At 33.3% G+C, this 22,784-nt stretch overlaps 1 protein-coding gene across 2 annotated transcripts in view; it reads right to left on the reverse strand.

Annotated features, from left to right (window-relative positions):
- Nucleotides 1-22,784, reverse strand: part of KLHL1 (kelch like family member 1) — a 379,107-nt gene that overhangs the window by 138,033 nt on the left and 218,290 nt on the right. For both annotated transcript variants that reach the window (XM_007456373.1, XM_007456372.1), the window contains one exon: nucleotides 8,738-8,950. In XM_007456373.1, the coding sequence (XP_007456435.1) occupies nucleotides 8,738-8,950 (213 nt within the window). The remainder of the gene's footprint in view (nucleotides 1-8,737; nucleotides 8,951-22,784) is intronic.

Below are 22,784 nucleotides of genomic sequence, written 5' to 3' on the forward strand. Positions count from 1 at the left end.
AAACAAATCACTTAACAAAATAAAAGAATAATTCTATAATTGGAACAATGTAAATTTTCTCTACTGAGGCTTTAGTCTTGAGATTTGCCAAAAGACTCAGTGTTTGTAAGTCTAAGGATCCGATTTTAATCTCCAGATTTCATCTCTATAAACTCCACTTACTAAAATAGCTTTAATAGTTCATTAAAATTTCCCTAAATCTTAAATTAAAATCACTTCAAAATCTGAATGATTTAAATGGCTTTTGCCTTATTACAAATGTTCCATAATTTTTCTTAGTCCTCTTACAAATTAATATATTCCATTTAAATTTTATCATTCTTATACAATAAGCATGAACAAAAAATGAAATTCTCTTTTTAATGTTTAATTGAGAAAAATAATTGTTCTTGCACTGTGTGGCCTCTTGATAAATTTTATGTATATTATTTAATATGCTTATATTATTTAAAATGCTTATGAGCTAGTTTAATATTTAAGTTCAGTTTTCCTTTCCTCACGAAATGGACTTTTGCTTTCTGGTTTATTATGCTAGATGTGAAAATGAAACCAATTTTTCTTATAGCCATTTTATCTTTAAATACACCACTGACTTATTTATGTCATTCTGATAAATTTATTTTATTAATATGTCTAATAGAACAAAGAGATTAGAGGTTATATCTTATTCAAGATTGACCTTCCATTGTCCATCGAATAATGGATTTTTAGTAAAGTCTGAATCAATGTGCTATGATCCCTCTTTATGACCATATTCCTAGTATCCACTGTTAGCTCCATGATAACAGACAAATGCAGAGCTTTCTCTCACATTACAGACAAATCATTCATCAACAGGGAGTTAGAATAAATGAAGCTAAAATTCCTAAGACTTAGCATAAGCTTTCCATTTGTTGATTCAACAAATACTTATTGAGTATCAACTATGCCAGGAACTTTGTGAACAAGAACTTCAAGTCTGATTTTCTGAATAATATAGTTATAAGGAAAGAGATGAAAACAAACTATGACTAAGCAAGAAAACAGTAGATGAAAGTGCTAAGAAGACACATTTAAGGTGAGATGTATTTAATAAGAAAGAGTCAGTCATGCCATGATGGGGTGAACACCTTTTGACAGGGAAGGACCAGAAAATGGGTGTGATGGGCCATTCTACCCAGCAGGTAGGAATGTGTTATCCTTGGCGTTGTTCAGAATTGCCAAGGTCTGGTAGTGATAAAAGCTCACTGATGTTTAGTCAGTTTTATTGTTGTCTTTAATTATCTCTAGACCATGCCTCTCCTTTCATTGGTTACCCCTTAGAAAACTGTATCACCACCACCGTCTTCTCTTGAGCGCCAGGGTTTCTAGTCCCCAGAATCAGCTGGTACAAATGTACAAGAGAAGGACTTCCCTGGTGGTGCAGTGGTTGAGAGTTCGCCTACCATTGCAGGGGACATGGGTTCGTGCCCCGGTCCGGGAAGATCCCACATGCTGCGAAGCGGCTGGGACTGTGACCCATGGCCTCTGAGCCTGTGCGTCCGGAGCCTGTGCTCCGCAACGGGAGAGGCCACAACAGTGAGAGGCCTGCGTACCGCAAAAAAAAAAAAAAAAAAATGTACTAGAGAAGAAATAAACCTGACTTGTTCAAGAAACAGAAAGAATATCAGTGTGCCTGTAGGGTCTTGAGAACTGGTAGGAAATGAGGTCAGAGGAGTGGTCATGGGGCTGTTGATGTAGGGCCTTGTAGGAAAGGAATATTAGAATTTTGTTCTAAGTGTCTAAAGCTTAAATTTGAGATGAATTGATTCATACTGTAAAAATTCTGTTTGCTTGCTAAATGAAAGTTATGGCAGTGGTTAAGCATAAAAGTTAGAATAATAAATAGCAGGCTATTTCAGGAGAAAGATACTGGTGTCTTGTTTTAGCATGTGGTTGTAGAGATGTAAAAAAAAAAAAACAGAACAGATTCAGGATTCAGGATATGGTTTGGAGGAGTGCAGTCAAAAGGACTTCCTAAGGAAATGAATGCTAAATGCAATGCAAAGTAGAGAACTAAAAATGATTCTAGGATTTAGGTCTGAACAACTAAATGTTCAGTAATGATATTTACTGAGAAAGTGGGGGTGGATGGAGTCTTGGGACTTTGAAATTTTCCATTTTGTACATGTGAAGATTTGAATAGCTGTTGGATATCCGATGGGAGATATCAAGTAGTTAATTGGGTATTTGAATCTATCTTTCAGGGAAAGTTTAGAGCTAGAGATATACAATCAGAATTTATAATTGACTCCCAGATAGTATTTAAAAGTATGGAAGCAAATGCTATTCTTGACAGAAAATATGGTGTCCCAGGTCATTGCAACATCAGAAATCAGAAAGAATTAACAATTATCATTGAGTAAGAATGGCCAGATTGATTGTGTCAAAGGCTTCTGAGAAGCCAAGTAAGATGAAAACAAGTAAGATGTGGGAAAAATGACAGCTTGGATGTTTTTGGTGATCTTGACTAGTTCAAAGAACTGTTACAGTGAATTGAAGAAAAAAAATGATGATTAGAAGTAAGTAGATTTAATAACTATAAACAATAACTACATATTTTGCTTGAAAAGGGAACAGGGAATTGGAGTAGTTGGTGGAAAGGAATATGAGAAATTTTGTCTTGTTTTAATATGCCTGAAGCAACACATCTTTGTAAGTTATTTGGAATGATCCAATATAGAGTAAAATTTATAATAGAAAATATAGAAGGAGTCATAGCAATAGAGAAATTTCAGTATGAAGAAAGATGGGATAAAAACCAGAAACAGTGTGATCAGCCCTTGATAAAGGCAGAAACACTTGATATACTGTAGAAAAAATAAAGGCTTTCAGAATAGGTTACAACTCTCCTCCACTTGGTTTATTTGACCAAAGGGTGTAACGTGAATGTATGAGTTTGTGCGTGTGCAAATCGTTTTTTACATTAACAATCTTTTGACTTAAAACTTACTGAAATAAAAAGGTTTTGTACTTTCTTAATGTTTTAGCTTGAACTGTGAATGTCATAGTGGGTTAAAAGATCATGAATCTAAATAGTATTTAAGAAAAATATATAAGATTTTAGAAGTGTACATTGTCTGTGTTTCTGTTTTAAAGACACAGTTTTCAAGGTCTCTTTTGGAGAAGAATAACATTATTCCACAATTTTTTAAAACTCTTATACTCTAATTTTATGGAGAAGACTATTTCTTTGATGATGGCCTGGTATAGTAATTAAGAAATCAGACAGCGAGCAGATCAGAGAGGAAAAAATAATAATAATAACAAAGACTGGTAATGGATTATGTTAATCTGTTTGATTGATTCTTTTTGCATTACTCATTTCTAAGAGTTAAGAGTTTTTCCTTTTTAAAGATAAGATATATAATACGCTAAATAGTGAATGTTATACTGACAAAGGTAGAGAACTGTTGGATTTATCAAGGAGTAGTTTATCTATGCTTGCTTTGGGGAAGTAAAATCAAATAAAACATAAATTACTCAGAATTATAATCTATTCTGTATAACTTATGCTATGATTTATGACTGCTCTTTTTCTATTTATTTGCTCTTTGTCATTTTGCTTGCTTTTCATTAGGTGTTTTAGTTGTGGCTGTAATTTTTATAGACAACAGAGTTTTTATGTCTCTGGTATCTAATCAACTGTCACATTTCCAATGGGGTAAATGATTGAAGACCTCTCCCCTCTTGAATTGTTGTGACTACCATAAAGAATCTTTTGGAATACATTTATTACAGATTTGCATAAAAATAATTAATTCCTGTAAGATAGAGGTAACATCTGTTTCCTTAATTTAAACTCTTTAGTCTCCTTGTTATTTTTTTAATTTTTTTTATTATTTGATTATAAATAATATTCCTCTAAACCTAGGCAATATTTTATTATCTATTACAACTTATTTTTTCCTTTCACATTTTGCTACAGAAAATAAAAGTAAATGTTTATACACATAAACAGACTCTACTCTTTATTTATCTTAAGGGTCAGTAGGTATACTTATTAGAAAGTTGTGAGAAAGGGTTCTCCTTGTTGTCTCTTCATGTCTTAGAACACCAGTTCTAAGACATGAAGCAAAGTTTATCTGTATATCTCCAACCTTTTAAATAATTTCTGACTGTGATAAAACTGAATTTCCCAGAATACTTTTGACTTGATCATACATGGAACTGTACTTTTTGAGAGCACCATGCTTCTACTCTCTAAATCACTCATTAGAAAAATGCACAACAAAATGGATACTTATGGATACTTTTAAAATATGTATATAACAAATAAATATATATGTACCTATTACAAAGATCCATTTTATGAAATGAGTTAAAACCAGTGGAAACAATAGTTACAAAATGTTAAAATGTGTTGTTTATTGCATAGCGACATGTTCTTTTGTTGCATCTTTGAAGAAGGAAATATAGAAAAATAAGTGAATCAAATTGAGTAGCCTCCTTGTGATATGTATATTTGTATACATAATCACCCATTCTTTTAAATGAAATTTCCATATTTTTTCCAATTCTTTTGAAATTATACACCCCCTTGGTATCCAAGAAAATCATGAAAACTATTATGCAAAATTCTGTTCCTTACTTATTTAAAAAGATAATAGAAATCATTCTCCACTTCTTAGAGTATATCTCAATTATGTATTTCTTTGATTTTTCCTTTTCCTCTGGTTCTTTCTATTGTAAAATTAATTGAATTTATTTCAGTGTTAGCTATTCTATTTCAATAGAAAATAAAATAGGCATTATTGCTTCTGAGTTTTTAAAATGTCTTTTCTTTCATTCTTTTCTGAAGCTCATTTTGTCTACTAGTGTTCTCAAATAAAATCCATATTCTCTACTAAAATTTACAACTTCACTTTGTTTTTCTATACCAAATTAACATAATTTATACTTCATAATAACATACATTGATTTTTGAATAATAAAGAATATCAGAACTTAAGAAATAACTTCTATAACATAATGGGCTTAGTAACAAAAAACATGAGAATGCAGATTGTGGGACATGAAGGAATGGAAATCTGCTTAATTGAAGTGGGTTAGTTGCCTCATGATTATAAGAGCAGACTCTCACTATAATCTACATTTATTCTTTGGCTCTAATCAATCCTTTAACATGTTTTCTTTGTTGCTAAAGTTTCTGTCATTGTCTTTATTTTCACTTTTTTTACTCTAGAAATTTTTTCACGCACTCACTAAATAGAAACAGAAACTCCTAGCTGTATAAAACGTGTAAGTTATTTAGTTTAATTTAATCCTAGAAGCTTTCATTTTCTCCTTTTTTTGTTTGTTTGTTTTAAACATCTCTAAATTTTTTTGCCTTTCCACTCTCTCCTTGGTCAGTAATTTGCTATGTTTTGCCTAACAATACACATAAACAGTTCATACCTGGTCTTCCAAATATTGTTCTGACACTCACCTGAAACATATCATTCACATCTATAGCAATTACCTTGTAAAAAGATAAGCCAAAAAAAAAAGATAAGCCAAATTCTTCTCAAGTCTCCTTCAAAAATTAATCCAAGGACTATTTCTTTTTGAAGATAAACCCCTACCACACTAGAAAAATGTAGGCTCTTCTTCGTTTAAATATTGCTAGCATTTTAAAATATAATATTGTTTTGTTATATAACAAAAACATTTTGTAATTATATATTATATGTAAATATGTATATAATGTATATAATATGTAATATAATTACATAGGTAATGTAATAAGACACACAATATATACACAGAAATCACTTGGAAGTTAAAAAAAAAAAAACTACACATTAAGTACTGTCAGAATTAAGGACAAAACCCATATTTACTGGCTCCCAAACCCAAGAAAAAAGTGTTTTCTGGTCATCATACAGCTTTTCTTAAGAACCTTGAGATGTTTAGTAGCCTTGAAAATTCACGCAAAGACTGGAAAATTCTAGATTTAATTAAACTTTTAAAAACTCTGACTAGACATTGAGGTAAATAGGAAACCATCTGCAGAAATAAACTTTGCACTTATTTCTCATCAGTAGGAGAAGAAACACAGTATCAAACACAATTAGAGTAGTCTGAGCTCTACAGTTCACTAGAAAAATGATTATCATGTCGATTCTCAATTTACTCATTTGTCACAAAATAATAATGATATTTACTGCATAAGGATATTATAGAAATTAAGTGAGATAAAATATAAGTTTGGTAACTGAAGAAAAAACTAAATGCATGTTAATTCCAATTCTGCCACTCTTCTTCCTTTCTCAGGCTTTTAATAGGAATCTTGAGAATTGCTGTATTCAGAACATTTTAATGATCTTCAAGTTTAGACAGCAAATAAGGAAACAACATACATTCACAGTAGTAATATCCCTGTGTATATTCATATCTGGCTATCCTAGATTTGCAGGAAAACTGGATTTTTCACTAGCTCTATGACCTTTGAAAAATCACTTAACTTCTTTGAAGCTGTTTATCCCTCTGCATAATATAATTAATAACTCCTACCTTGCAATTGTATTTTTTAAGATTAGAAATACTGTATGAAAAGTGCTTATAATGACATGTAATTCATTAATATTAGTTATGGAAACAATAGCCCCTTCTATATCCAAAGACATTTTTATGAAAAGAAAATGTGCTTTATTTTTCCCCCTGCACATATGTTGCTTGAAATTGTATATAAAGTTATGTTTGTAATGTACCCAGCTTAAGAGATGAGAAATGGAAAATAAATATATGCTGTGTTTATGCCTATTGGACACTGTGATGAGTTAAACTTAAAAGTCTTTTACTAGTTAGTTTCACCAACACATAATAATAATTTATTTTCTAATGTTAATAAATATTGTTTCACTAATCAAGATAAAGCACATTTACCAATCAGAATTAAAACACTATGTGTAATGTGTAGCCTTAGGAACAAATGAGTCAATAGAATGTACATCTCTATTCTGATGTAATAGTTTAGATGAGATACACACGTAGGAGCAGCTCCCATTTTTGTTGACAAAAGAGTGGGCAAGGAGGGTATGAAGAAAAGGCATATCATGAAAAAACTGGAGCCCTGGCCATATTCTTGGCCTCCTCTGGTATGTGTCCTATTATATATGATGATTTTTCAGTACCAGTTTAACTCCAAACTCCCAACATTTCAGAAGAGAGGTGAAATGGGTGGGCAGGATCAAAGGGACCAATTGCTACATCATCTATCATTGGTTAATGGCTATCTACCTATTATTGACTAATAGTGATCATTAGCTATTTCGGTCTTGAGAGAGGATGACCAAGCTCTGAGAATATGTGGTGTCAGAACCTATGTTGGAAGATTCAGAAAAATCCAGTGCATGGCTTTCCAATTCATTCTTTGTCCCATTACCAAAATAGATGTTTCCCTTCCTTTTATAAGAGCCTGGTGTTAGGATAAACTTTTATTGAATATAATTTGTTTAGGCAGGATTTCCATAATTTTTTTACTTCTACTTCTTTATTTATTCTAGTAGCCATATGAAACACAATTCTTAATTTATTCATAAAACTTCATTTGTTTCCCAATTTTGGCAAAGTTTTTTTTTTTTTAACTTTCCAATCTTAATATATGACCCAGCTCCCTCTCTCTTCTCTTGTTACTAACGTTATACTTGCCTATTGTTGTTTCCCGATTTCCTAATTCCCTATCTTACATTCTTAGTAATATGTGGATTATTGAAAATGTTGATAGTGATTTTAATTCAAATGAACAGGCTCTTAATATCCCTCATAAGAAATGTACACATACACAATTTTATCTATCACTACAGAGGTCAGAGCCACCTTCAAGCTTGTGTTTGGATACCTTGAGACGCCAGATGCCCTGGGTTAACAATGTTGTGCATGGATAATTTTGCAACATTACAAGTTATTTTAAAGACACAAGACTCTGAATCAGGGAAAATTAATTACTCTTCTTCTTCTAAGTTGAAAACTTGGTGTTTTATCAAATCACCTGTGTCCTACATACCTCATCAATAAAATGAGGTGATTTTTTTCACTTGGTGTGTGTATTCTCCTTAGCTCCAATTATCAAAGGTCCCATAATTCCAATTGCTAAATGGTATTAATTCATAACTCTGTACTATTCAGTAATATATCTTATCCTTCTATAGACATTTGAAATCCCATGCTTTGAGCTTTTAAGAATACCGTAGGGATGGCCACAGAATATGTATATTCATCAGAGAATGATCATATTATTGTATCTTAGGTCAGATAGATGATAGCTTGATAAATAACTAGCTGACTAGCTAGCTAGTTAATTAGGTAGATAGATAGATATGTAGATAGTTAGATCAATCATCAAAACAGGGAAGCAGAAAATTAATAATTGCAATGTTCTAAAAATCTTTTAAATATTCTATTAAGATTAAGTATTTTATATATATTATCTAATTTGATCCTCATAAAATTTTGCGTGGTAGTACAATTTGATTTGATAGATGAAGAAATTTAATTTCAGAGAAATTGACATTCTTATAGTCATATAACCATGACTCAGTAAGTGGTGGAAATGGAATTCAGACCCATGACCCATGACTCAGCATTTCCACCAGCAAATTTACCTTAAAAAGAGTGTTTGATTAAAACAAACAAACAAAAATGTGAATAAGTAATAAAACATGAGTTGTAATGTTTAATTTTAACACAGAATTTTTCAGTCAATCGTAGGTACGAAAACAGCATCCCATGTAATTACCTGAGGTGGAAGCAATGGCAGTCTTATAAAGGCCAGAAGCATACTCAAGTCATTGCATCTCCTCTGCATGTCATATTTGACCCACATCATTAATGCATGGAAGATGGTTTCTTCATCAGGGACATTGACATCATCACTGGCCAGGAGTTTATGGAGCTCCTCAGCTGGAAGCAGTAAAAACTCTTGATTTCTCATAACTTCCATTATGTTTTCCTACAGGGAGAAAAGAGCTTGGCATAAATTCGACCTTGGTTTTATTTAGCTAGCACAGCACCTCAGAAAGAAATGAAAAAAGTAATCAACAACCTTTGTTCTCATTATACCATAATCCTTGAGACTTAAATCCTTCAGAAACTAAAAGCTGTTAAGATGAAAGCATTGTAATTGTAATTGAAGTGTAAATGTATCCAAGACAGCACAGATCTTGTAATAACTGGAGGATTATAATGTTGAGCGTTGTTTTGCAGGCAGAATATAAAGTGATTAAACGTTCAAGTTTCAAGAGGACTGCTAGATAAAATTTGGTGAATATTAAAAGAATAGAATTTCAACTTTGAAAAAAACTTGACAGCAAGAAAGTGGGAATAAAATTACACAGAAGTAACACTGTAAGATGCATCATTGTTCATTCAGAAAGGGAAAAAGAGAAATGGTAGACCATAGGTATCACAAAATCCCATATGTTTCACCTTTTTATTATCTCTCAAACCTCCTTCCTCACATGACAGTTTTTCTGGCTTAATTCAGAGTCCCATTTGTTTTCTTGCAGATTGCTGCCATACCCGCCTAGTTACTCTGCCTGATTCTACCCTTAGCTTCTTTAGTGGACCTTCTGTACTGATACTAGAAGATATTTCTAAACTTCAATGTGCTCATGGCACTACCCTAAAGTTTTTGTTTCATCTTGCTTTTTGTTTGTTTGTTTGTTCAAATCTTTTGGTTAAACACACTGGTTCTTCACGATCTGACCTCTTCCTGATTCTAACACTTCATCTCCAAACTTATTGGCACACCAGCCACAAAACTACTCTTCCTTAATTTTGCCTAATCCTCACTCCAGTGTTTAAAATGACTATTAGCCACCTTGTTTTCATAATTTGTGTCATTTTTCAAGATTCAATTCAAAAATTAAATATGGATAGGATATATATATATATGTATATATATATATATATATACATACATATATATATATATATATCCGGTGCTCTTTATTCACTCCCATTTGATATGGCTGCCTCACCTTCTATGTATGCACAGTGCCTGCTGTTTACATCTATGGCACAGCAGTTACCAAACTGCTACCTAATCTTTGGTGCACTTAGGAATCTTATCACAAGCTTTAAGCTCCTTGAAACAAAGACTTTGACATTTAACCTTTCATATCTAGATTCTGGAGATAGCAGGTGAACAGTACTTATTTGTTGAATGGATATATTGATCTTTGTAGAGAAGAATAGATTTTGGAAATATTACAGAGCAGTGCAGTGATTTTCAAACACTTTTAAAAAACTACTTGTCAAAAATCTTCTTACATTTCATCACAAAGTCTTCTGTGTCTGATAAATGGTTAGAGAAGACAGAGGTTTGACTGCTGGCCTTCACTTGTGTTCCACCTTCCTCTATGTCTCCTGAGACAACTCCAAGGAATATATAACTAATGCTTCTCAGATGGTAGCTTTAAAGCCACAGTTGTGGCAGAAATCTCAATAGGATGGTTATTTTAGGGTAAGCCTGAAGTAGAGTGGGACTAGATCTCTTCCCCAAAGGGCATTGTGACTATGCTAAAACATAGCAGAAGAGTCGGCAAGTGCCCGTTAATCTGTATGTCAGAGCAGATTCAAACCTGTTTTCTGAAGAGAAACTTGACCTATGTTATGAGTGTATCCTTAGAAATGAATCCAAGGCTTGAAGTGTCTTCAGCTTTCACAAAAGCCGTCAACTTTACTTTTACGTCATTGGTTATTTTCTTTACCTTTAAATGACATCACATAATAGCTGATTTCATGAAGTTTTTTTTCGCCCCCTGTGTTTCCTCTGTGTCTAATACAGTGCTGTGTCAATTATAGATTTCCAATACCTATTTACTTAATGAAGGAACTGTGTGCCCTGAGATTTAGTGCCGCCAAATTTCTCTAAAGAGCTACAATAAGATAAAGAAGTTTTTGAAGAATCTTTAAAGCACTTTTTCCCATCTATTTTTCCAGTTATTCAAAAATCTATGCATCTATTAAACTACACACAGAATTATATAGCTAGACCATCAGTATATAGCGAGGGGTACCATAAAAAAGCAGCTCTATAAAACTGTCAACAGTGTCTATCATAAAGATATTGTTCAAGGCATATTTCATTATATTTTACAGTGTCCTCTTTATGATGACCCTTGGGAGAAATTTCTTTTAGGTTTTAGTAGCAGGAATAATTGCACTTCTGAGTAAATTGGTTTGCTTTTATCATGGATATTGTAAATTATGAAATTGATCAGATTTCTCTTTTTATTTGGCCTCTAGAAAACTTAGAGTCAAATTGAAATCTGGCTGATAGGAAGGCTATAACCTTTTATAATTTGATTTCTTTTTCAGACAGTTCTGACAATAGCTTCTTTTAATATCACTACAGCAGATTTTCTTTTTTCTTCTTTTATTCTTGCACCTAATTTAGATTATATTCTTATAATTTTGTACCTTTATAAATTATACTACATCTTTTGGAAACAAGAAATGTTGTTTGTAGTTATTGCTATAAATAAACTGGGCATTAGAAGACAGTATCAGATATTACTGAATCTATCACACTGATGCATAGAGTATATTGTCTTTTTTTTCTTTATATACGTTGGAGTTCTAAAGGTCCCTTAGCTCTTTTTTCTTATTTTCTCCATCAAGTCTCCTTTGAATGATATCTTGCCTAATATTCCTGTGTTATTTGCAATCTAGCTTCTGGAAACTATTTTATTTTCATTATCTTTTATTCACTGAAGAATAAAAAATACCAATTCACACTAGTTTCCTTATACCTTAGCTAATTCCTTGTTGTCTGAGAAGACCAAGTAATGAGAAGCACCAAAACTCTTTGGCCTGTTTACTTTTTGTACAATACCTTTATTTTAAGTTTATTCAATCATTCATTCTACACAGACTTATTGAACACCTAATAGTTGGTCCTGTATAATTGTAGTGAGGAGAACAAAATGGATGTGCATCAAAAATCTTACCACACATGGGACACCTAGACAATGTGCAAAGCCTAGAAAATGACTGTCATCAAGTCTGTAAAAGCTTGTTTTTCAAATGGACCTAGAATATTAGGTAGGAGTATAAATTAGAAAATAAGAAACAGAGAGAAATGTATTCTGACCAGGGGAGACCATATAAACAAAGGCACACAATATGGTATGAAGTGCCATGTTTCGTATGTCAACTTGATTGACAATGAACACAGAAAAAGTCGTAGAAATTAATATTGAAAGTGTAATTTAGACCATATAATGGAATAAGTTTATTGTAAAACTTTAACAGTCTCTCCTTTAAATGGGAATATATGTGTACATACATCTTTTTTTTTTACATACATCTTTTACATATAGCTTGAAATATTCATTTTAAAGATTTTACCACCAAATTTAAGTTGCCACTGCATAAGACACAACATAAGAAAATAATCCTTATTAACGACATAAATAAAGACTAAAGTGTACTATTTTTGCTGCTTCATAATATTTTAAATAATTTTTCTAGCTATAAAAATTCATAGTTTTGTTTTATTCTAAGTAGACAGATATTACCATTTTTAATTATTATTTCCTGAATTTGACATAAATGTTTTTCTAATATTCATTTCCCTCTGTCACTTAATTCTATTATTGTTTTTCCTTCATCTTATTGTTGCTAATATATCAAATAGCAGTAATTCATTTGATATTTCATTAGAAATTCATTTTTTTACACCATTTAAAAAGTTAGATAACAATTAATGGTAACATCAAGTCAAGGAAAATATAAGTAAATTCCTTCAATTGTCACATTTTAGTTATTGGTTTAGTTTAAAATACGGATATTAAAATGTAGTTGAATATTTTATTATTGATCAAGTAAGTTTAACATTAACTTTAATGTTGTTCACAGCACATTATCTACTTATTATGGTTAACTCAAGGAAAACTCACTGCTATGAAAGTCTACTGAGATAAAACCTATGTCTCACCATCTTGCAATTTACAACTAGTGGTCAGTTAGAGGAACCTCCCAATCACTGTTTTAAGCATTATGGTGGGAAGGTTAATCCTTTGACAGACCAGTATAGAATCTCTGGCTTGATTTCAAATCACCAGAGGGTGTGGAATTTATTTAATTTCCATTTAAAAAGTTATTGGTTAAGAAGATGAATACTTAGGAAGCTCATACTGTCAAATAAATAGAAAACTGAAAGGCAAGCCTAGGAATTGGTTACATCTTCTGGTTGAGGCTTATTCTCTAAGTATGAAAAATGTAAATTTTTAGTCTAAAGTTATAGGATTTAAAGTTATAATTCCAACAGCATCCTATGCCAGCAAAACTTCAGAGTTTCTGATACATGTATGATTCTACTATTGTCAGGAGTAAGATTGAAACATGCATCTCTTGACTCCTGAAGCAGTGTCTTTTCTGTTACAACATGTACTGGATTGAATAGTGTTTCACAAAACTTCAACTTCACTTGGAACCTCAGAATGTAACCTTATTAGGAAATGGGTCATCATTACAGATGTAATTAGTTAAGATAAGGCTTCACTGGATTGGAGTGGACCCTAATCCAATGGCGGGGTGCTTAGAAGAAAAAACTAGGAGAGATGTAGTCAGTCATACAGTGAGGAGAACCCCATGAGAAGACAGAGGAGACACGGGGAAGAAGGCCATGTGAAATTGGAGAGACAAAGATAAAAGTAATACTGACACAAGACTAAATAATGAAGAGAGCTTTACCTCCTCTTCCTCAAACTCATATGGTATCATCTTCCTGGATAGAGATTCTTCATAAAATCTAATCAAATTATATTGAATATCAATGTCATTATTGTACGTGAAGGATAGAATAAAATCCTTCTTCAAGAAAGAGCTAGATTGCAACCCTTGTATAGTGGCTACATTTCCTCCTACCTGTACCATCATCTCTTTGATGACTGAAACTGGTCTTTTACCTGTATATATGTATTAAGCCAAATGGAAACTCATTTTCATAAGGCAGACCAAATAGGACTTGTTTGTTCACTTTTTCTACTTTACTATAAAATTTTTTATAGTAATTCTTTAAAGGACAAACTTCTAGTGTAGAAAAAGTTTCATTAGTAATCAAAAACTGAAAATAAAAATGAAAATAATATAGCACTTTAGCCTATTAAGGTTGCAGTGATTTCAAAACAATTATGAACAGTACTTCTGAAAGCATGAGTTGATATGCTACCTTTGAAAAGTGATTTGTCATTGTGCATCACAACAATTTAACCAAGAACTCCAGTTCTAGGAATCTTTCCATACATATATGAAGAAAAAGTTTATATATATATATATAAACACACATATATATACACACATATACACCTGTGTATATATGTATATATATATATATGCACAATTACTCAATACAGCATTACTTAAAATAGTAAGAAATATAAAAAGTTAATAAATAAATAAATTTCCCCCACCCAAAAATTGAGTAAAAAATAAAATAACACAGTGAACAATATTTCACAGAAGTAGAATAAAAAATTTCACAATTTGTATGGAAATACAAAAAACCCCAAATAGTAAAATCAATCTTGAGAAAGAAATATGGAGCTGGAGGAATCAGGTTCCCTGACTTCAGACTATACTACAAAGCTACAGTAATCAAGACAGTATGGTAGGGGCTTCCCTGGTGGTGCAGTGGTTTAGAGTCTGCATGCCAATGCAGGGGATATGGGTTCGCGTCCCGGTCCGGGAAGATCCCACATGCCATGGAGTGGCTAGGTCCATGAGCCATGGCTGCTGAGCCTGTGTGTCCTGAGCCTGTGCTCCACAACGGGAGAGACCACAAGACAGAGAGGTTCACATACCGCAAAAAAAAAAAAAAAAAAAAAAAAAAAAGGAAGTACGGTACTGGCACAAAAACAGAAATATAGATCAATGGAACAGGATAGAAAGCCCAGAGATAAACCTACGCACATATGGTCACCTTATCTTTGATAAAGGAGGCAAGAATATACAATGGAGAAAAGACAGCCTCTTGAATAAGTGGTGCTGGGGAAACTGGAGAGGTACATGTGAAAGAATGAAATTAGAACATTCCCAAACACCATACACAAAAATAAACTCAAAATGGATTAAAAACCTAAATGTAAGATAAGACACTATAAAACTCTTTGAGGAAAACATAGGCAGAACACTCTATGACATAAATCACAGCAAGATCCTTTTTGACCCTCTCCCTAGAGAAATGGAAATAAAAACAAAAATAAACAAATGGGACCTAATGAAACTTAAAAGCTTTTGCACAGCAAAGGAAACCATAAACAAGATGAAAAGACAATCCTCAGAATGGGAGAAAATATTTGTGAATGAAGCAACTGACAAAGGATTAATCTCCAAAATATATAAACAGCTCATGCAGCTCAATATCAAAAAAAAAAAAAAACAAAAACCCAATCCAAAAATGAGCAGACCTAAATAGATATTTCTCCAAAGAAGATATACAGATTACCAACAAACACATGAAAGGATGTTCAACATCATTAATCATTAGAGAAATGAAAATCAAAACTACAATGAGGTATCACCTCACACCAGTCAGAATGGCCATCATCAAAATATGTATAAACAATAAATGCTAGAGAGGGTGTGGAGAAAAGGGAACCCTCTTGCACTGTTGGTGGGAATGTAAATTGATACAGTCACTATGGAGAACAGTATGGGTGTTCCTTAAAAAAACAAAAATAGAACTACCATATGATCAAGCAATCCCTCTACTGTACATATACCCTGAGTAAACCATAATTCAAAAAGAGTCATGTACCACAATGTTCATTGTACTTCTATTTACAATAGCCAGGACATGGAAGCAATCTAAGTATTCACTGACAGATGAATGGATAAAGAAGATGTGGCACATATACACAATGGACTATTACTCAGCCATAAAAAGAAATGAAACTGAATTATATGTAGTGAGGTGGATGTACCTAGAGTCTGTCATACAAAGTAAGTCAGAAAGAGAAAAACAAATACAGTATGCTAATACATATATATGGAACCTAAAAAAAAAAAGGTTCTGAAGAACCTAGGGGCAGGACAGGGATAAAGACGCAGGTGTAGAGAATGGACTTGAGGACACAGGAGGGGGAAGGGTAAACTGGGACTAAGTGAGAGAGTGGCAAGGACAAATATACACTACCAAATGTAAAATAGATAGCTAGTGGGAAGCAGTCGTATAGCACAGGGAGATAAGCTGGGTGCTGTCTATCTACCTAGAAGGATGGGATAAGAAGGGTCAGAGACAGATGCAAGAGGGAGGAGATATGGGGATATATGTATACACATAGCTGATTCACTTTGTTATACAGAAGCAACTAACACAACATTGTAAAACAATTATACTCCAATAAAGATGTTAAAAAAAAAGTTATCAGAAAAAAAAAAAACAGTGAACAATAGAAAATGGGCTAATTGTACAATTGGTGATTGCTTATGCAAATTATGGTATATCCACTGTACTTAACTTTATAGAACCATATAAAATTATGTTAATAAATATTTTTTAAAGTGAGAAAAAAAAAAAAAAACAGTAATGCTGCCATAAGCCAAGGATGGCCAGGAACCGCCTGGAGCTGAAAAAGCCAAGGAAAGATTCTTCCCTAAACTTCAGAGAGAGCCTGGCCCTGCCAATATCTTGACTTCAGACTTTTAGCCTGTAGAACTGCAAAAGAATAAATTTCTATTGTTAGAAGCTACCCGATTTTGGGTACTTTTTATGGCAGCCCTAGGAAAATGACACATATCATAAGAGAAATTTTAAAATAGTTATGTTAAAAACTCTCACATAAACCTCCGAAAACATGGTAATTATTCCCAATCTTTTAAGTGATCAATTCTAGGCTCTTTATTTTATAGAATGATTCCTTTAAGAAATAATAGGTTTCCCATGAACCAAGGAGCGTCGGGGACAGGAAAAAGTGGTCTACCCTCAGGATCAACTTCTCTTTATATATACTTTTTCCACTGCCTCTATGATTTAAACTTTCTAAAAATACATGGCAGGGAGAGGCACCTCTCCCAATTATCAATGGCTAAGAATAACACTTATCTTAATGTTGTTACACAGATTTTGCTGTCAAGACCCTTTCAGGTTAAAACCAATTTTCCTGGGCTTTTGATTATTTGGGTTCTGTGAATTTTTAATGCCTGTGTCATTGTTGCTGCCTGAGCTTTTGAGCACTACCTGAGAGTTCAAAAGGAAGGGATTCATTAGGTGATAATAATACCTTGTTATTTTACAGATAGGAATGCTGAGGCTCAGAGGGGCTCATACATAGTCATACCATTAGTCAAGATATTGCTGAGAGTAGGAATTCAGTCTTTCATCCTATTATATTACCTGGGCTATCCATCCTTCCATTAATTTCCCCTTCTGGTTCTCCTCTGCCCATCTAGGTTGGACTTACTGGTTTACTTTTATCTATGCACCATGCTTGCACCCTGATTCCTGAGTGCTAACTTAGATCTTATTTCCAATTCTTTCTTGGTATAACTGGGTTCGGTGATATGGCTTGGTTACAATAGAGAGTCAATAGATTACCACTGACTTGGAGAGTTGGCCAAGATTTAGATCCCAACGCTACTACCCACTGGCTGTGTGTTAGGAATTTGGTTCCTTATCTGTAAATGTGGATAAAAATAGTATTCACCTTAAAGCACTGTTGTGAGGATTAACTGTGAAGATTAAATACATTTACTGTTCTTAGAAAAGTAACTGACACACAGCAAATATTATATAAGCATTAGCCATTAACTGTTCTGCATCAGAATTTCCCTTCCTTTCAGGCTCTATTGGTAGTTGTATTCATGTTCATATCTCTTTATCTTCCCTATTTTCTTTACTGATTATTCAGTCAACAAATTTTATTGAGTGCTTTTTCTATGCCTCTTATGTTCTTAATACTAGGAATACAGAGCCAAAAAAAAAAAAAAGAAAAGAAAAAGAAAAGTTCTGGCTTCGAAGAAACTTATTTTCCAATAAGGAGGACAATATGATGTTAAAAGAGAAATATATACTTTTTATGGCAAGAGGGAAAAATATGAAAGATTTAATGGAATCCGATAGTTGAAAATGCAAATAGAATAAAGGAGGCCAAAAAGGAGTTTGAATTAGGAGATACACACTTTTTTCTCTCTGGAATAACAATTCCCAAGACAAGGAAATGTTTCTCATAGAATTATAGATTTGGAGAGTACTAAAGAAATGTTGATGTCATCTGGTCTAATACTCATATTATCTAGCAGGGTTAAAAATGGGAATTTCTGCGACTTCATATAATCTCAAATCAGAAACAATGTTTGAAGTCACTTAATTTAATGTTCACGGTATGTACTTCTGTGTAATGTTTACCCAGTGAATATTTTCAGTGATGGGAAATCCACTACCCTAAAAGAAAGCTCATATCATTGTTGAATAGCTCTGTCAGAACACCATCCTCATTTTGAAGTAAAATTGGCTTTCTTGTACTTTTCTCATATTAATTCGGGGCAAATATATTATTAATATTCTATTGATTGGCTTTATGAATACTTGAAGATTGATTTTTTTCTGTCTTATGTCTTTTAAAGGCTACAGATCTATTACTCTTTAATCTATCTAAAGGATCTGAATCCTCAAAATCAGGAAAGAATGCTAAGTAGAAAGTACAATTTTCACTGAATTTCCCCTGAACTACCTGCTTTCTTTTCTGTACGCCTTCAGAAATAAAAACAAATTAAAAAAATGTTTTTCACAGACTATATTGCTTATTTACATATATCTTTTTATCTTTCCCAAGACATTTTCTAAAGGCAGGAAAACAAATATGAAGCAATCACTATCTAAAAACACATTTCAATAATTCAATTTATCTCTGTGTGTATATATAACATATATACACTCATATACATATTATATATATATGTATATATATATAATATATATATATACATATATATATATATATATAATTCAGAAAAGAAAAGAAATGTTTTCAGAGTTGTCAGTGTATTCAACTCTTCTTTTTCTTGTCAATTTTGTTATCAGTGCTTAGGAAATGACATAAATTTGAATTTCTTTAAGACTTCTCGGATCCAAATCTGCCAGACTAAAGTGAATAGTTGTCAGTTTTATTAATTCTTTTTTTAAACATCTTTATTGGAGTATAATTGCTTTACAATGTTGTGTTAGTTTCTGCTGTATAACAAAGTGAGTCAGCTATACCTATACATATATCCCCATATTCCCTCCCTCTTGCATCTCCCTCCCACACTCCTTATCCCATAACTCTAGGTGGACACAAAGCATCGAGCTGAGCTACCTGTGCTATGCAGCTGCTTCCCACTAGCTATCTAATGAGATAGATATACATTTGGTAGTGTATATATGTCCATGTCACTCTCTCACTTCGTCCCATCTTACCCTTCCCCCTCCCCATGTCAAGTCCATTCTCTATCTGCATCTTTATTCCTGTCCTGCTCCTAGGTTCTTTAGAACCATTTTTTTTTTTTGATTCCATATATATATGTTAGCATACGGTATTTGCTTTTCTCTTTCTGACTTACTTCACTCTGTATGACAGATTCTAGGTACATCAACCTCACTACAAATAATTCAATTTCGTTTCTTTTTAAAGCTGAGTAATATTCCATTGTACATGTGTGCCACATCTTCTTTATCTATTCATATGTCAATGGACACTTAGGTTGCTTCCTTGTCCTGGTTATTGTAAATAGAGCTGAAATGAATATTGTGGTACAAGACTCTTTGAATTATGGTTTTCTCAGGGTATATGCCCAGCAGTGGGATTGCTGGGTCATATGGTAGCTCTATTTTTAGGTTTTTAAGGAACCTCCGTACTGTTCTCCATATTTTCTGTATCAATTTACATTCTCACCAACAGTGCAAGAGGGTTCCCTTTTCTCCACACCCTCTCCAGCATTTATTGTTTGTACTTATTTTGTGATTGCCATTCTGACTGCTGTGAGGTGATAATGCATTGTAGTTTTGATTTGCATTTCTCTAATGATTAGTGATGTTGTGCATCCTTTCATGTGTTTGTTGGCAATCTGTATGCCTTCTTTGGAGAAATGTCTATTTAGGTCTTCTTCTCATTTCTGGATTGGATTTTTTGTTTTTTTTTAAATATTGAGCTGCGTGAGCTGCTTGTATATTTTGGAGATTAATCCTTTGTCAGTTGCTTCATTTGCAAATACTTTCTCCCATTCTGAGGGTTGTCTTTTCATCTTGTTTATGGTTCCCTTTGCTGTGCAAAAGCTTTTAAGTTTCATTAGGTCCCATTTGTTTAATTTGGTTTTTATTTCCATTTCTTTAGGAGGTGGGTCAAAAAGTATCTTGCAGTGATTTATGTCATAGAATGGTATGCCTAAGTTTTCTTCTAAGAATTTTATAGTGTCTGGTCTTACATTTAGTTCTTTGATCCATTTCGAGTTTATTTTTGTATACAGTGTTTATATATTTATATATATATATATATTTATATAGTAATATATATTATTATATATATTAATATCTATATTTATCTAATATAAATATATAATTGAGATATACTAACAGCTGGCAAAGCTCTCTCTGATTCTTTAATGTATTAGAACAGTGGTTCTCAAATTGTTGTATGTATCAGAATCTCCTGGAGGCAGGGCTATCTACACAGTTTGTGAAGCACAATGCAAAGTGAAGATGCAGAGCCTCTTGCTCAAAGAGCAGGAAAAAAGGCTGTAAAAGATACACATAAAGCTTTTTATTTTCTTCCACAGAACTTTGATTTGTCATGGTGCTTTTTATTTGTTATTTAAAGTCATTCTAAATAAAGAAAAAATAAAACTTTAAACTACTAGCATGAATTTTACTCCTCATCTTTATTTTGTGCAATGTTAGTTTTAAACATCAGTAGCAGAGAGTTTAAGTCATATGCAGAAGCACCAAAAGTACACAATTTGTATTTTGTGGTTCATCTCTGAAGGGTGACCAGAGTTGGTCAGAAGAAACAGAAGCTTGAAAGTTTGGAAGGAGAAAGATTGTATCCCCTCAGGCATGGAACCAGCCAGAGGTGGTGCTCCCAGGTATGGGAAAACTCTCACAGTTGCTTGGGGCATTAATATCCAGCTATTGACTTGACAAATGCTTTTTCCTCAATTCTCATTATCAGGAAATTATCAAGAAAGAAAAAAAGGAGTTTTTCTTTATATGGCAAAGGTGGCAGTACACTTGCATAATCTCAGAGCTCTAGTTATAATTAAACTATATTCTCTGTCCTGATATAGTCTGCAAAAACCCTGATTGTCCTGACATTCCACAAGGCATCAAAGCTATCCATTCTACTGATAATATATCTTGTCATGCTAACTGGATTCAGTGAGTAAGAAATGATGAGTATTCTAGATAACCTAGTAAAACACATGTATGCCAGAAGCTGAGAAGTAAATCCCTATGAGTTTCGAGGATCTGCTGTATCTGTAGACTTTTCAATAATATCATGGTCTAGAGTATAGTGGGGGAACTTCTCCATATAGAAAGTCACTGCCCCTCACACAACCAACCAGTGAAAATGAGGCACAGAATTTATTAGGTTCCTTTGGATTTTTAAGGTACATAAGAATATGATTCAAATCTATTTGTTGGTTGGTTCATAAGGCTATTGGTTTCTAATGGGGTTAGTGTATGTAAGTCCCAGTTGTTGGATAATTTTCCCTGCCATTTGTGCCATATGACTGAAAACTAGTTCTGGGATTATCCATGGTGGTTAAGAATGTGGAGAAGAGAACTAGCAAGTCTCAGTGGTAAAACCATGGCTCAGATTTCTAAAATTCTGTAGCAAGACTACGCTCTGCAAATAAGATTTGCTCTCTGTTTGAAAAAATAGCTCTTGTAACACTATTGGGCTCACGTGGTAACTGAGGATATTACCGTGGATCATCCAGAGACTGAAAACCTGTTTGGTTTTATTAAATCCATTGGATAGTAATGTGAAGTAGGCATACCGCCCAGCTATCATAGAATGCAATTTTTAAAAGGAAGCACTGCCTTCGGAACAGGCTCAAATAGGTCTAAAAGGCACTAGTAAGAACATTCCTCAACTCAAATGGTGTTCCTCACAATAAATTTATGAAAAAGAAAGAATGCATTCTAGTTTAGGAAAGGGTTGGCATGGTACACTGGTGCTAACCAAGATAGTGATGCAAAAAAATCTTTCTCATAGACAAAGCTGTGAACAGTACACTTGGATGCTCAGTTTTTATGAAGACAGAGATGGTCTAAGTTATACATGGACTTCTGGTAACAGGCAAATAGCTTTGCTGGCTGGGGAGAAGCCTAAAAGGAAAAATAGGAAAAGATCAGTGGCAAAGAGATATGGAGTCATCTTATGTCAATAGAGCCATTGGAGTGATCATAAAGTAAGGATCTTTCTTGAATGTTCAGCAGATAGCATCCATTACAGAGGAGGCTCTCAACAATCAGATAGACAGAGTTACTTGTACCATGGACAACAGCTATCCCAATGTTCCTACAATGGGCCCACAAAGACATCACCAAGGTAGCAAGGAAGGAAGCTATGCCCAAACCTGAAAATATGAGCCCTCCCTCAATAAGACTGATCTAGATAAATCACTGTGAATTCCTAATTTAGCACAATTAACTGGGGAAGACAAGCTAACCAGCTGGTGAGAGTGGATTGCATAGGTCCCCTTCTATGTTGCAGGAGACTGAAATTCATCTTTTCTGAAATAGACACATACTCTGGACTTAGACTTACATTCTTTGCCCCTCAATATCATCTAAT

Source organism: Lipotes vexillifer, unplaced genomic scaffold, assembly GCF_000442215.2.
Source record: "Lipotes vexillifer unplaced genomic scaffold, Lipotes_vexillifer_v1.1 scaffold373, whole genome shotgun sequence".
NCBI classification, from domain to species: Eukaryota; Metazoa; Chordata; class Mammalia; order Artiodactyla; family Lipotidae; genus Lipotes; species Lipotes vexillifer.